This window comes from Coregonus lavaretus (assembly GCF_964263955.1).
Source record: "Coregonus lavaretus genome assembly, chromosome: 25".
Taxonomy (NCBI): domain Eukaryota; kingdom Metazoa; phylum Chordata; class Actinopteri; order Salmoniformes; family Salmonidae; genus Coregonus; species Coregonus lavaretus.
Window position 1 is genome coordinate 1,217,569 of NC_140012.1, and position 15,730 is coordinate 1,233,298.

The following is a 15,730-nucleotide window of genomic DNA, read 5'->3' on the forward strand; positions in this document are numbered from 1 at the left end:
CCTACATTGAACACCACACATTGGCTGAATGATAGAACAGCTATTTCCATGTTAAAATGTTAAGGAATGCATTTTCTCCATTGTTTTCAAATCAAATCAAATCAAATGTATTGGTCACATACACATGGTTAGCAGATGTTATTGCGAGGGTAGCGAAATTCTTGTGCTTCTAGTTTTTGATGGTATGCCACTCTGGTAGGTCTACATTATGATCAAATAGCCACTGTAGCCTACAAGACCACTGTTAAAAACGAACTTAAAGCGGGAACAGCCTCAGCGTTCACAGTAAATGTGCCGGAGGTTGTATTTCTGCTCAGCAGACCTGAAATTTGCTCAGTGATGAAACAACTTAGAGGGAACATTGGTCCCCAGAAATTCTGGTGGAAAAAATGGGGTCCACGCTGTAAAAGTTTTAATATCACTGGCCTAAAGTGTAGCCTGTTTGCCAGATAGACATTGGAGAAAATGGATAAGACACACTAATATCAACACAAATCACAGCACAGGGGTTAACCAACCAGTGGCGTCCCGTCATTCAGGGCAGGTGGGGCCTGTTTTGCATGTTATTTTGGCATTAATACGTGTCACATATCAGTTTGCAAAGAATGTAAAAATATATACACTGCTCAAAAAAATAAAGGGAACACTTAAACAACACAATGTAACTCCAAGTCAATCACACTTCTGTGAAATTGTCCACTTAGGAAGCAACACTGATTGACAATAAATGTCACATGCTGTTGTGCAAATGGAATAGACAACAGGTGGAAATTATAGGCAATTAGAAAAACACCCCCAATAAAGGAGTGGTTCTGCAGGTGGTGACCACAGACCACTTCTCAGTTCCTATGCTTCCTGGCTGATGTTTTGGTCACTTTTGAATGCTGGCGGTGCTTTCACTCTAGTGGTAGCATGAGACGGAGTCTACAACCCACACAAGTGGCTCAGGTAGTGCAGCTCATCCAGGATGGTACATCAATGCGAACTGTGGCAAGAAGGTTTGCTGTGTCTGTCAGCGTAGTGTCCAGAGCATGGAGGCGCTACCAGGAGACAGGCCAGTACATCAGGAGACGTGGAGGAGGCCGTAGGAGGGCAACAACCCAGCAGCAGGACCGCTACCTCCGCCTTTGTGCAAGGAGGAGCAGGAGGAGCACTGCCAGAGCCCTGCAAAATGACCTCCAGCAGGCCACAAATGTGCATGTGTCTGCTCAAACGGTCAGAAACAGACTCCATGAGGGTGGATTGAGGGACCGACGTCTACAGGTGGGGGTTGTGCTTACAGCCCAACACTGTGCAGGACATTTGGCATTTGCCAGAGAACACCAAGATTGGCAAATTCGCCACTGGCGCCCTGTGCTCTTCACAGATGAAAGCAGGTTAACACTGAGCACATGTGACAGACGTGACAGAGTCTGGAGACGCCATGGAGAACGTTCTGCTGCCTGCAACATCCTCCAGCATGACCGGTTTGGCGGTGGGTCAGTCATGGTGTGGGGTGGTATTTTTTGGGTGGCCACACAGCCCTCCATGTGCTCGCCAGAGGTAGCCTGACTTCCATTAGGTACCGAGATGAGATCCTCAGACCCCTTGTGAGACCATATGCTGGTGCGGTTGGCCCTGGGTTCCTCCTAATGCAAGACAATGCTAGACCTCATGTGGCTGGAGTGTGTCAGCAGTTCCTGCAAGAGGAAGGCATTGATGCTATGGACTGGCCCGCCCGTTCCCCAGACCTGAATTCAATTGAGCACATCTGGGACATCATGTCTCGCTCCATCCACCAACGCCACATTGCACCACAGACTGTCCAGGAGTTGGCGGATGCTTTAGTCCAGGTCTGGGAGGAGATCCCTCAGGAAACCATCCGCCACCTCATCAGGAGCATGCCCAGGCGTTGTAGGGAGGTCATACAGGCATGTGGAGGCCACACACACTACTGAGCCTCATTTTGACTTGTTTTAAGGACATTACATCAAAGTTGGATCAGCCTGTAGTGTGGTTTTCCACTTTAATTTTGAGGGTGACTCCAAATCCAGACCTCCATGGGTTGATAAATTTGATTTCGATTGATAATTTTTGTGTGATTTTGTTGTCAGCACATTCAACTATATAAAGAAAAAAGTATTTAATAAGATTATTTCATTCATTCAGATCTAGGATGTGTTATTTTAGTGTTCCCTTAATTTTTTTGAGCAGTGTATATTTGAGATAATACAGCCGCTACAAACATGGTCTCTTTTTTGCTTTCTTGAGTAAAGCAGCTCCAAAATGTAGGTGTTTCAGCCTAGCTCAGTGCTTTCTGTGGTGGGGCAGCCTGCGGAAAATACGGAGCATAGGGGTTGGTGATGTTCTCTACTTGCACCGTGATTGGCTCAGTGTTCTGTTACTCATGGGGACACTACGTCGCCGCAAAATCTACGGGTAGAGCTAAAATATTAAAACCCCTTTGGTGCTGCCATAGAGTTACATTAGAAGTGTCCATCCAAGAAGGCTCAAGGTCATTGGTCACAGATAAAATGACATCAAATCACGTTATATCTACTTTAGCTTTAATTGGACTGATCATGTCAACATTATACGTTCTATATCTTAGCAAGCAAGCTAGCAGTCATCATTATGAATCATATCGACAATCTACTGGCAAACCTTTTCAATCCTTATCATATGAAGAGAGAAATTATGAAGAGGAATTATAGATTAAATGTATCGGTGCTCATCGGCCATTGGACATAAACATTACACAAGCAGTTGGAAATCGCAAATTCAACAGTGGCTAACTGCAAGCCTTGCAAAGCAATCACTAGCCTTCTATTCAGTGGAGTGGGTGTGTGGTCCAAGTCTGGGTTCAAGGGTCTCTTTTCCAAGTGTAAAAGGATAAACATTCAACATTGGCCATGCTGTCAATCCAGCATGACTTCTGCCGCTTTCAAAACAACTGGAAACTCGGAACTGGGAAATCCCAGACTTCAGTGAGGTCAAGACAACTGGGAACTCGGACAAAAATGAGCTCCGACTGGAAAATACGTTTTGAACACCCAACCAACTCGGAATTCCAAATCGGGAACTCAGGCCTCTTTCTAGAGCTGACATCATGATTCAACCTTGTTTTTGTCAGAGTTTCCAGTTGTCTTGAAAGCACCATAAATCCAGAGAATGCCAGACTTTGATGACAAAGTTTGATGACAAAATTTGCCCATGAAGGAAGAAGACTAGAGTGAGGGCGAGTAACGGTACCATGGAAAGCCCCGCTGTCTGTAGTCATTTATTGAAGAAGTGTCTGTGTGGCCTGCAGCCACAGGTAATAGCACAAGGTGTTATTGAGCACGACATGTTATTTTATATGTATAGGAAGTAGCGGCAAGAGAACCGTTGAAGATACATATGGTGCATAGGATGTAACGACAAGAGAATCGTTGAAGATGCACAGAGAGAGTAATAAGGGAGATTACTGAGTGTGTTTGGGAATAGTACTAAGTGAATGTGGATTTGAGAGTTGTTTGAGTGTGGAAAGGAGGATTGAAATTTGGATAAAAAGTATTAAGAGAAAAGTATAATGGGTTACTAGAGATTTGATGAAGTAACAATGGTAAAAATAATAATAATATACAACTTGTATACTCACACGTAGACGTATGTAAGTGGTTTAAAAAGTATTAAGAGAAATGAATAGTATAATTGGTTACTAGATTTGATAAAGTAACAATGCATTAATGTATAATGGGTTACTAGAGTTTAACTTGCTAGGAAGAGACTTATTATGGACAGAGCACGCCATCTACAGGGGACTGCTAGACAATGCCAGCCCAGTTTTAATACATGTTTTGATCCCAGAAAGTTTATCTCTTCCCTTCTGAATTGGCCAATGTGTTCTATAGATTTTGCGCATTACATGGTAATCTTCAAATAATAGACATTTAATAAGTGTGAAGCAGAAAGTGAATATCCAACAGAAATGTGTAATAAATATTAAGAGTAATATTGTTAGGGTAGAATAAAATGAAAACAATGCCTTCCAATTTGGAGAAAGTTATGTTTGTTTTGTTTTTAAACCTTGCAATAGGGGTAAAAGCAGAACATTGTTTGAGAGTGATCCGTGTGTATTAGCAGTAGTGATTGGGAGGGTCTTCAGAGTCCTAGTTGAAGGAAACAGATATGGAGACTAGTGAAAGTAACAGAGGGAATGGTACTATTAGTGGCTTTCAGATGTCACTCTAATAATGCAATGTCTTAGTAATTTGAAGAAGTAAATGTTTCAATACAAGGTCACATGACAAACAGAGGGATTGAGCCTTGGGACATTATAATAGAGGCTGCCATCTGGTGTTTGGGTTAGAGATAAGCTTCCTGTCGAAAATAGGTAGTACTCACTGAACTCAAACAGGCTGTAAGGGACGTAGTGGGATATTTAGTGTACATATTACCTCAACTACCTCAACTAGCCGGTGCCCCAGCACATTGACTCTGCAACGGTACCCCCCTGTATATATAGCCTCCCTACTGTCACTTTATTTTACTTCACAACACTTTTTTTGTTGTTGTTTTATTCTTACTTTTTTTGTTTAAAATAAATGCACTGTTGGTTAAGGGCTGTAAGTAAGCATTTCACTGTAAGGTCTGCACCTGTTGTATTCGGCGCATGTGACCAATAAAATTTGATTTGATTTGATTTGATTTGATATTTGGGACAGATGAATAAGATACGTTTTTGACCATTTCCAATTATTATTTCTCAATTCGATAGTTTGAATATACCAGTGATTTAAGTAAGTAAGAAGGTAATGTCATCTAAAACAATAATATGTTTCCATTACATGAAACTGTGTCCAGAATTGAAGTAGATCCAAGTAAATGTTTTTAGTACCGTATTGAGCTCATAAGCCAGCACCAACTTTTTGAAGGTCCTAGCAGATTTGTTAAACAACAGGTTTCATATTTTGACTAGTTGATGTCACAGTCAGTACAGATAATATGTCAATGCAACAGGTCAAAATGATAAGATTACAAGAAAGGGGCTCTGGGATTTTTTACTTTAGAAGGTGCCTATTCAGCTTAACGGGACACTGTATCATCTGATGTGTCTGAAGTATAATTCTGTATGCGCATGGTTTTATCAAGACTTCCTGCCCAAGATGCAGTAAACTCAATTAAGATTAAGGATTTTTAGGACTAATTAAGATGTAGCGTAGTAAACTAAGTACATGTTTATTTTCTTTCTTGCAGGACTTATGGAATGTCCACTACCAAGTTTTCTGATGAGTTTACCAATGATTCTGTATCTCTCCCTTTGAAATGCTTTCTGAGGCAGGTGCCTTGGGAGAACAGTTAGTATAAAGGTGACCGAATCCGGCTGTTAAAGGAGCTCCAAATTAAGTAAGGCCTGGACATTTTGTTTGTTTTTACCCTACGATGTACCACACACGCCAGCACCCACACACAACCCACCTGTTATGAATATTCACTAGTGGTGTTAATACTGTTTGATTTATTGTGTGGGGTCTTTTATTTTTTATTTTAGTGGGTTTCTCACAGGTTAGAAAGGATGCACCTTAAAGGGTACACAAATGAAATGTATTGAAGTATCTATCTCACCAGAAAGTCAGAACAGAGGTCAGAGGTCAATCAACCCCATTAAGCGAGTGTTTCTTTCCCTTTTCTTTCCCTGTACCACATACTCATTATTTAAAGACATTTCAAACATTCCAAACATTTTGTGTACGAGGATAACATTGAGTTTAGGTGGCACACATGTAAATTCTCTTGATAAGAAATATACTGAAAAACCCAACGTAAACCTGGTACACAAAATGTTTAGAATGTTTGAAATGTCTTTAAATAATGAGTATGAGGTACAGGGAAAGAAAACGGAAAGAAACACTCACTTAATGTGGTTGAATGACCTCTGACCTCTGTTCTGACTTTCTGGTGAGGCCTCTTCACCATCATTAGAAAGGCTAGAAACATTGGATGAGATTTAAATATAATATGTAAACACTGATAATTAGGTAGAATTTTATAATTTATCAACAGTCCTATGTGTGATTCGGACCACGAGAGAGAGAAGGAGAGAGAGAGAGAGCGCTGCCCCTGAATGAGGGAAACCTGTCTCTAGTCTATTATACTATTACCTTATGTGATACAAGTATTTCCTTATGGAGATATCAAGGGTTGTAATTCTAATTTTATTTTTTATTTTGATTTAACCGGCAGTGTTTTTTTTTTTTTTTACGCATGAATCACAATGTGAGTCCTGTCAAAAGGGAAGAAGTGTATTGTTGTTGTTGTTTTGTTCTTGTCTTGCTTCTATTTTGTTTTTGTCTTGCTTCAATAGAAATCTCACCAGATTGGGTCTGCTTGATAGTCGGGATTTCTCTCTAAGGATTAGCCCTCTAACTCCCTGACCCTGTAACTCTGCGTTGAGGTCGCCGAAATGATAGAGTATAAATGAATAATAATTGAAAAAATGGTTTAATTGTGTATTTTTATTCTCTTTGACATTTGTCTTAGAAATCTGTATTAACAATATTGGTAGTAGTAATAATTTGTCATACAGTGAATAGTTTGTCTGGATTTCCTGAATCAGAAATGCCCTTAACTAAACTGTTATGGCGAAGTTGACCACAGATGTTATCTAGATGTACGGAAGGGATAATTCGACCAAGAACAGTGTGAGCCTCACCCCCTCTAAGCAGCTGAAGTAATGGTGACAATGGTGTTCACTATGGTCCTTCACCACTTCTACCGTAAGACCTGAGTCCAAGCCAGCAACCTGTACACAGCATCCAGTCGAAGCTATCCACTGCCTTTTCTCTCATGCCTTTTCTCTCAGGAGCAACATGAGTGCACGTGGAGTGAGCATGGAAAGCGATCCCATTCAAACTTCTCTCATGCTGCTGGTGTACTGGTAGGAAAATGGACAAGACATAATGGACCGTAAAGGACAGTGGCGGCTCTGGTGAGAAATTTGTCTGCTTGGGAAAATCAGATTATTCCCCAGACATTATCAAGAGCCTTCCACTTTGAACATGTGCCGTTGGGAGGATGAACGGAAACACTATCTGAAGAAGAAAATGAAGAAACGCCAGAAGAATGAGTGCCGGAAGGGAGGGGGGTGGTCAACCGTGCCCGTAATTGATTTAGGCTTATCCAAAATGGTTTATTTTGGGTATCAGGTTGATTGTGGAGGTCTGCACACTGCAAACTTTATAGTAATTTAGACAAAAAAATGCATTGAGATACCGATCTGTCATTAACATGCCAGTCGCGACAAAAGCTCCAGCTGAAATATCATTGCCAGAATCCATGAATGAAATTGTGTAATGAAGCATGTGTAACTGTATGAAGCAACCCAGAGAAGGTTTTGAAAGGATGAAGTGTCTGGTTTTATGTGTTGATTTAGTTTACAACCCAGAATTAAGGGTTTGAAAGAGTCTGTGGTTTTATGTGTTGATTTTGTTTACTTACTCCTTTGATTGTTTAAGTAATAACCAAATGAATAAAACGTTATGATATTTATCACAGAGTGAGTGATAAGAGGAGGGAATGTGATGGAAAATGTTTGTGCTTTTTTAATAACCAATTTCTGTGTTCTATGTAGAAGCCTCGTGAGCTATTGGTCAGTCACATGCATGAACCAAACGTTAATTAATTATGAATAACGAATAAGCTAAATCAAGCAAATATAACTTGTCTGTGTAAGCAGTATATAAGAGAACTAACGGGACTGCCCCGTTGGAGCTCACTTCAGACCGGTACTTTATGCATCTAAATTTGACTGTGACCTCTTCAGCTTGCTGTTAACAAACAATGATTCATTTAAGATTGACTTCAGGTGTCCCTGGTGGTAATTTCCATGACAAGCCGATCTGCCAACTTCTGTCTGTAGCAGCTGAACAGTTTGGGCTACAGACTAAGGTGAGACTCTCACCAACACATACATGTTGGTTGTTTTGCTCTAGGATGCCCACACGCGTCACAAGACTTGTTTGAAGATCCCCCGGTACCAGATGAAAAAATGAATGGAAGTACTGTATATACTGTATGGAGACTGTTTAGTGCCAAAAAATAAATAAGAGGTTAAATATATGTAAAAAAAAATATATATATATATATAACAAATGTTTCCTGAGCTTTCTTATATCTCTCAGATATAGGACAGATACATCAGAACAAACTTCCTTTAGATTTTTTTTGGGGGTGACTATCTGTTGTTCCATGTAGTGAATCTGTTATTCAATGCGTTTGTATTGGCTAATAGCAGTAAGGTGTAATAAAATGTTTCATTAAATAATATCTTTATATCTTTTTTTTATACTTCAAGGTGTCTTAAAATTCCAAATCAAATAGCAAAATGATCCTTGGTGTGACCTTCTTAAAACAATTCCATAAAGCTTAGTATAACTTTATATTTTCAAATACCCAATCAGCCACCTATTTAGAGTGCAAGCACAGGTTTTCGGACACGGGCTAAGAGAAAGAAAGAGAGAGGGCGGGTATAGAGATAAAGAGAGAAAAGAGAGGAGGAGGATTGAGAGTGTTGCAGTTGATGATTACTCACTTGCTGATGTACTCCCCGCTCAGCACTGTGCCACAGGCCTTGCACTTGAAGCAGCCAAGGTGCCACTGTCTTTCCAGAGCCAATAGGGCCTGGCCGTTCTTAATGTCCCTACCACAGCCTGCACAGTCTGAAACACACACACACACACACACACAGACACACACACACACAAACTTTTAGCATGATCAGAAAAACTGAGGGCAGACATGGCAGACACACACAAGCACACACACCGCACACACACACCTCTGATTTATCTTTAAAATTCAACCGTTATGTGGCGATGTGAGCTAATAGAAGAAAACTCCTCATTCATTGGTCCAAGGGCACAAAGTGATTTATGTTTTTGATATACCACTATCAATATATGAGGCTCCAGGTTTTTACCCATAAAATACTGATTATATAAATACATGCAAGTAATAGCAAAATATATTCATGTCCTACGCAAGTTGAGTTATGTAGAATAACAATACTTCACTGAGCTTGCAAGAAAGGCATTTCACTGTACTTGTGCATCTGACATTAAAACTTGAAACCTTGATTAGCAAAAACATTCCACTCAGAGCAAGAGCTAAAGGAGAAATGTTTTATATATGAAATTATAGCATTATCAGACACATTCAACTTGTGTTGAGGTTAAGACCTTAAAATTAGCTTTAACTGTCATGTTCTGTTTGTATTCTGTAGCTTAAATCCCAAAATGTATTGTAAGTTTGCATGGAGTGACTAAGTGCTAACTGTTAATTTAGAGACACGACAATGTGTGTGTGTGTGTTTGCGCGAGTGTGTGCATGTGTGTGAGTGCGTGCGCACGTGCTGAAGCCTTCAAATAAAGACCTGTGGTGATTCACCTGCCAGATAATTTATTTTAACATTGGAATTGGTAAAGTCTTCTCCCAACAGATACAGAACCGGCGTTGATGATCTAAAATTCCACTGCAACCTCAGTTCCCTTCATACAGGTTCTCAGTGTTACAAAAACAAAGGGCTTATCTGAGCTAAAGACTTTCATCAGTGAATAGTAATTTCCTCTTCCTTCAGAGTGAACAGAGTTAACTTAATGAAAACATTTTGGGGGACTTTTTGTGTGTTCGTGTGTGGACCGAAGAAGGAAGAAATTCGACTCTATTACCAGAGGTGTATGGTGAGGTTGTCCCAGACCGTGAGCATTTCCCCCACTAAAGGTTAAGGTTAGGTTTGGGGGAGGGGAAGCTGACCCTAGATCTGTACCTATAGGAAAAACGTCACCCTGGAGCATTACTAGACAGAGTCTGGCCCTAAGGTGAAAAGTGACATGAGTTTAAGGTTCCAGTTGATCCCTGCCTTAGAGACTGTGTGATCTGGTTGTAGCTGTGATGTTAGAGAGGGGTAACGCTAAACGTTTTTGTTTGAGCGCCAGGCAGGTATTCACAATCACGAGGAGAGAGAAAGTACCACTACCAGAAACACATACAGTGCCTTCGGAAAGTATTCACACACCTTGACTTTTTCCACATTTTGTTACATTACAGCCTTATTCTAAAATGTATTACATTGTTTTTTCCCCTCATCAATCTACACACAACACCCCATAATGACAATGACAGCTATTTTTAGGTCTCTCCAGAGATGTTCGATCGGGTTAAAGTCCGGGCTCTGGCCAAGACATCACTCCTGTGTTGTCTTGGCTGTGTGCTTAGGGTCGTTGTCCTGTTAGAAGGTGAACCTTCGCCCCAGTCTGAGGTCCAGAGCCCTCTGGAGCAGGTTTTCATCAAGGATCTCGCTGTACTTTGCTCCGTTCATCTTTGCCTCGATCCTGACTAGTCTCCCAGTCCCTGCCGCTGAAAAACATGATGTTGCCACCACCATGCTACACCGTAGGGATGGTGCCAGGTTTCCTCCAGACGTGACACTTATCATTCAGGCCAAATAGTTCAATCTTGGTTTCATCAGACCAGAGAATCTTGTTTCTCATGGTCTGAGAGTCTTTAGGTGCCTTTTGGCAAACTCCAAGCGGGCTGTCATGTGCCTTTTACTGAGGAGTGGCTTCTGTCTGGCCACTCTACCATAAAGGCCTGATTGTTGGAGTGCTGCAGAGATGGTTGTCCTTCTGGAAGGTTCTCCCATCTCCACAGAGGAACTCCAGAGCTCTGTCAGAGTGACCATCTGGTTCTTGGTCACCTCCCTGACCAAGGCCCTTCTCCCCCGATTGCTCAGTTTGGCCGGGCGGCCAGCTCTAGGAAGAGTCTTGGTGGTTTCAAACTTCTTCCATTTAAGAATGATGGAGTCCACTGTGTTCTTGGGGACCTTCAATTACATTTTTGGGTACCCTTCCCCAGATTTGTGCCTCGACACAATCCTGTCTCGGAGCTCTACGGACAATTCCTTCGACCTCATGGCTTGGTTTTTGCTCTGACATACACTGTCAACTGTGGGACCTTATATAGACAGATGTGTGCCTTTCTAAATCATGTCCAATCAATTGAATTTACCACAGCTGGACTCCAATCAAGTTGTAGAAACATCTCAAGGATGATCAATGGAAACAGGATGCACCTGAGCTCAATATCGAGTCTCATAGCAAAGGGTCTGAATACTTATGTAAATAAGGTATTTCAGTTTTTAATTTTTTATACATTTGCAAACATGTCTAAAAATCTGTTTTCGCTTTGTCATTATGGGGTATTGTGTGTAGATTGCTGAGGATTTGTATTTATTTAATCAATTTTAGAATAAGGCTGTAACGTATCAAAATGTGGAAAAAGTCAAGGGGTCTGAATACTTTCCGAAGGCACTGTACATCAGCAGAAGAGACTGCCTAGAACAGTGGTATTCAAAGTCGAGGTTGCAACCCATAGTGGGTTCGCCCCCCCAAGAAAAAATATATAATATATTATATTTGTAAAAAAATAATAATTAAGAGTACAGATTGTTGCATGGGACATATTTTTTATTTGTTATTGTTTTTTGTTTTTTATATAAAAAATATATTTCATTGAGTAAATGTATTTATTGGTTTCTTTTCATTTTGATAAGAGATGAAAATGCAATGAATTGAAGGTTATTTGTTTATGTAAAAATCGAACTTTTCCAGAGCTCCCACTTCTCCCACATGCTGACCTCTGATGTCAACTACTAAGGAAATGACCTTGATAACAGCATTTTCAGCAGTTAAATGCAACAACAAAACTTGCTCCGGTATTTATCAGTATGACGCGATCACAAAGATGACCATCAGACATCCATATCCAACCATAAAACAGCAGCAGGTAGGCAGCGCAACCATTAGACACACATTCACAGGCCCTTATAGCTTGTGCCCAACACAACTGCACTACACGAACAGGCGACTTTTAGCACCACAGACAGCGACCCAAATGCCAGCGAATAGGCCTACTTGTAGACAGCGCTACTGATTGAGATATATACACAATAGACATGAAATGTAATAATAGTAGATGGCGCTACTGTGAATAAACACTTGCACTTACTGTTAAACAAAGTCCATCTGTCTATCCTTCTGGGTAAAGTCTCTTGGTCTCAATGCGATGTAGATGATGGCAAGGGATAAGAGTTGTCCTTGATCGGTCCGGTTTAGACTGTATGTCTTTATCTGTTTCAGCGCAGACAATGACCTCTCGACGGATGCTGTTGTGGCTGGTATAGTGAGGACCAGCTGCAGTAACTTTGTCGCCTCTGGGACAGTCTGTGCCAGGTCATGCTGGAACAAAAAACTGAGGAGCTGTCCAGGTGATTTGTCTGTACAATCTGACAAGATCAGCCATAAGTCTAAAGAAATCAAAGTACTTGGCATATTTTGACAGGCTCTCGTTTGCTGGTGTCAACCTTTTGTGACATTGTAAAAAAATAAAATGCAGTGTACTAAGCCAAGGAAATAAAGTTCACCAAAGTGGTTAAACCTGGCTCTCATCTGAACATTGATATTGTCCAGTATCTTGTAGAAGATTCGGCCCCTCTACTCTGATTGGCTGTTTACTATGAGTTTCGCTTCTTGCCAGGCCCAGTTCATTAAATTTCTGCTCGAATCGCTCATAGAAACGATCAGTCTTGTTGATGCGGTTCCAGTGCTTTCATTGTGTCACTGATACGAGTATGGCAGAAACCAATATCCATCACATTGTTCTGCAGAACATGGAAGAGCGCAGAACATGGAAGAGGCCATGAACAAAAACCAAACACGTTGCCAGTCTCTAAATGGGTTGTTAACTGTAATTATTTTCAGCAAAGTCATGAAATAGTTCTACTTAGTTGCCCCTGGGCCTATTTGAAATGCCAACTCCTGTTTATCTACACTCTTAGAAAAAAGGGTTTCAGAAGGATTTTTCAGCTGTCCCCATTGGAGAACAATTTTTGGTTCCAGGTAGAACTCCTTTTGGCTCCAGTTAGAACCCTTTCAGGTTCCATGTACAACCCTCTGTGGAAAGGGTTCAATATGGAACCCAAAAGTGTTCTACCTGGAACCAAAAGGGTTCTACCTGGAACCAAAAAGGGTTCTTCAAAGGCTTCTCCTATGGGGACAGCCGAAGAACCCTTTTAGGTTCTAGATAGCGCTTATTTTTTTCTAAGAGTTTAGGTAGCATGATGTAGCATTAACTATCTAGGTCTTTCAAAATCTAACGGTTCTCTTTTACCTTTGCATGCTGATGTTCAATATATATCCGTGAGCTGCCAAATGTCAAGAGCTATCTGGCTTTGGATGTGAGACACAGATTTCTCATGCTTGTTGAGTGCTATAGGCAAGTTGTTCAAGTCGCAGTAACCGGCTCTTGTCCACATGCTGTCGCTAGTGGAGAACAGCAGGCAGCTGGCCCCCACAGAGCCAGTCTTTCTGTTGACACCACTCAGATTGAAATTATTGTGTTATTTTCTGTCCCTTTACCCACAACTGGTAAATTCCCACCTTGCTGTTAACCACCTACACTATACAGTATATATTACATGACTGTTCCTGTCGCCACCAAACTCTCTCACAGACCTTCTCAAGGGCTCTCAACTCTCAACTAATTGTCTGCTGATGGTTGATGGGCTCATCATTGTATTCAAAATGGTTAGGGGTAGGCTTAAAGTCACAAAACGTTGTCATACTATATATATGCATGAACTCTTCCAAACTGTTTCAGCTGGGAAGCATGCTGACACCTTCAGGCCCCCAGTGCATTCATACTACGATTGAAACTAGATCTGCGCAGGGTTTTCTAAAGCTAGCCAGCTGTGAATGAGCTTTTCATCAGGTTATCAATGAAGTATTGATACTGCTGATGCTAAAACGTAGCTAGGTAGCTAGCCAGCTATGCTGTTAGCTAATGACTGTTTCGTCTACACTATAGTGACCTGGAAATACGATGACATTGCTAAAGTAGGCAAATAATTCAATTTGACGACATCATAATGATGGCATAGTTGTATCCTACAAATTATTTGCCTACTTTAGCAATGTCATCGTATTTCCAGGTCACTATAGTGTAGACGAAACAGTCATTAGCTAACAGCATAGCTGGCTAGCTACCTAGCTACGTTTTAGCATCAGCAGTATCAATGCTTCATTGATAACCTGATGAAAAGCTCATTCACAGCTGGCCAGCAGCACTGTAGGAGGATTTTATGCAAATATAAATTGAACGATCTTTAGTCTATTATAATCAGATCACCGGCTAACGTTATGCTGTGGGCCAAAACTACATCCCACACAAACAGGCTGAAATTCCAGGTGTTTTTTTTCAAACAGTTCTTACACAAAAAGGCATTATCAAAATGTAAAAGAAATTGGAGTGTTATTTCCACCTCATAAACCAGGTTTCCATCCAACCTTTTTATGCGAGTAAAGTACATGTCAGATAAAAACATGTCTAAACAGGCCTGATGGAAACAACTAATTTGAGGGTAAACTTTCCAAATGTCGACAAAAACAAAATACGCTAGAGAAGGTGGGATCTTTTTGTGTAAGTAAAATTAATTATGTGAGAAAGGGTTTTCTAAAGCTAGCCAGCTGTGAATGAGCTTTTCATCAGGTTATCAATGAAGCATTGATACTGCTGATACTAAAACGTAGCTAGGTAGCTAGCCAGCTATGCTGTTAGCTAATGACTGTTTCGTCTACACTATAGTGACCTGGAAATACGATGACATTGCTAAAGTAGGCAAATAATTTGTAGGATACAACTATGCCATCATTATGATGTCGTCAAATTGACTTTAGAGAGATGTCAATGTTGTCACTAGCTAGCCAAGTTTATCAAAAATGCTAACGTTAGATAGCTAGCAAAAAGGTGGGGCTGTCGTTCCCTCAATCTTAGCTAGCTAGCTAGCTAAAGTTATACCACATCTAAAGTCAATCTGGCAACATCACAATGATGACACAAGGTTTTCATATTAATTAAATGCCTTCTTTTTAAATTTAATTGTGTTTACAAGCCACACTTTTGACTAAATATTAATCAGTGACAATCAAAAATGCATTGAGTAGAACTTTCAGTCAGGCATCAATTTTCAAAAGAATGTTCAAAATGAAACGTGCAACCAATGAAGAACATGTCCTTTAGCTACTTTTAATAATAGAATAATAACTAGACACACTTCTTGAAGGGTTGCTGCCGCTGCCAGGTGCAAGATGGATGGTAGTGGGACCACACGCAAATCCACATGTGTAGCTACATAGCCTGATTTGCAATGCAGTCCAATGTGCAGTGCACGCTGCCCACAATGAAGAATGAAATGTCAATATGACTTTGCGGGGCCAGCAGCACTGTAGGAGGATTTTATGCAAATATAAATTGAACGATCTTTAGTCTATTATAATCAGATCACCGGCTAACGCTATGCTGTGGGCCAAAACTACATCCCACACAAACAGGCTGAAATTCCAGGTGTTTTTTTTTCAAACAGTTCTTACACAAAAAGGCATTATCAAAATGTAAAAGAAATTGGAGTGTTATTTCCACCTCATAAACCAGGTTTCCATCCAACCTTTTTATGCGAGTAAAGTACATGTCAGATAAAAACATGTCTAAACAGGCCTGATGGAAACAACTAATTTGAGGGTAAACTTTCCAAATGTCGACAAAAACAAAATACGCTAGAGAAGGTGGGATCTCTTTGTGTAAGTAAAATTAATTATGTGAGAAATGGCGGTGGAAATGCCTTTATTCACAAATATTGATATAATAACCATCATATCGA

General features: G+C 40.6%; 1 protein-coding gene across 1 annotated transcript in view; it reads right to left on the reverse strand.

Annotated features, from left to right (window-relative positions):
* Window positions 1-15,730, reverse strand: part of ablim1b (actin binding LIM protein 1b) — a gene marked incomplete at both ends in the record, with an annotated part of 155,847 nt that overhangs the window by 61,944 nt on the left and 78,173 nt on the right. The window contains one exon of the mRNA XM_084141432.1: window positions 8,552-8,678. Within this exon, the coding sequence (XP_083997558.1) occupies window positions 8,552-8,678 (127 nt within the window). The remainder of the gene's footprint in view (window positions 1-8,551; window positions 8,679-15,730) is intronic.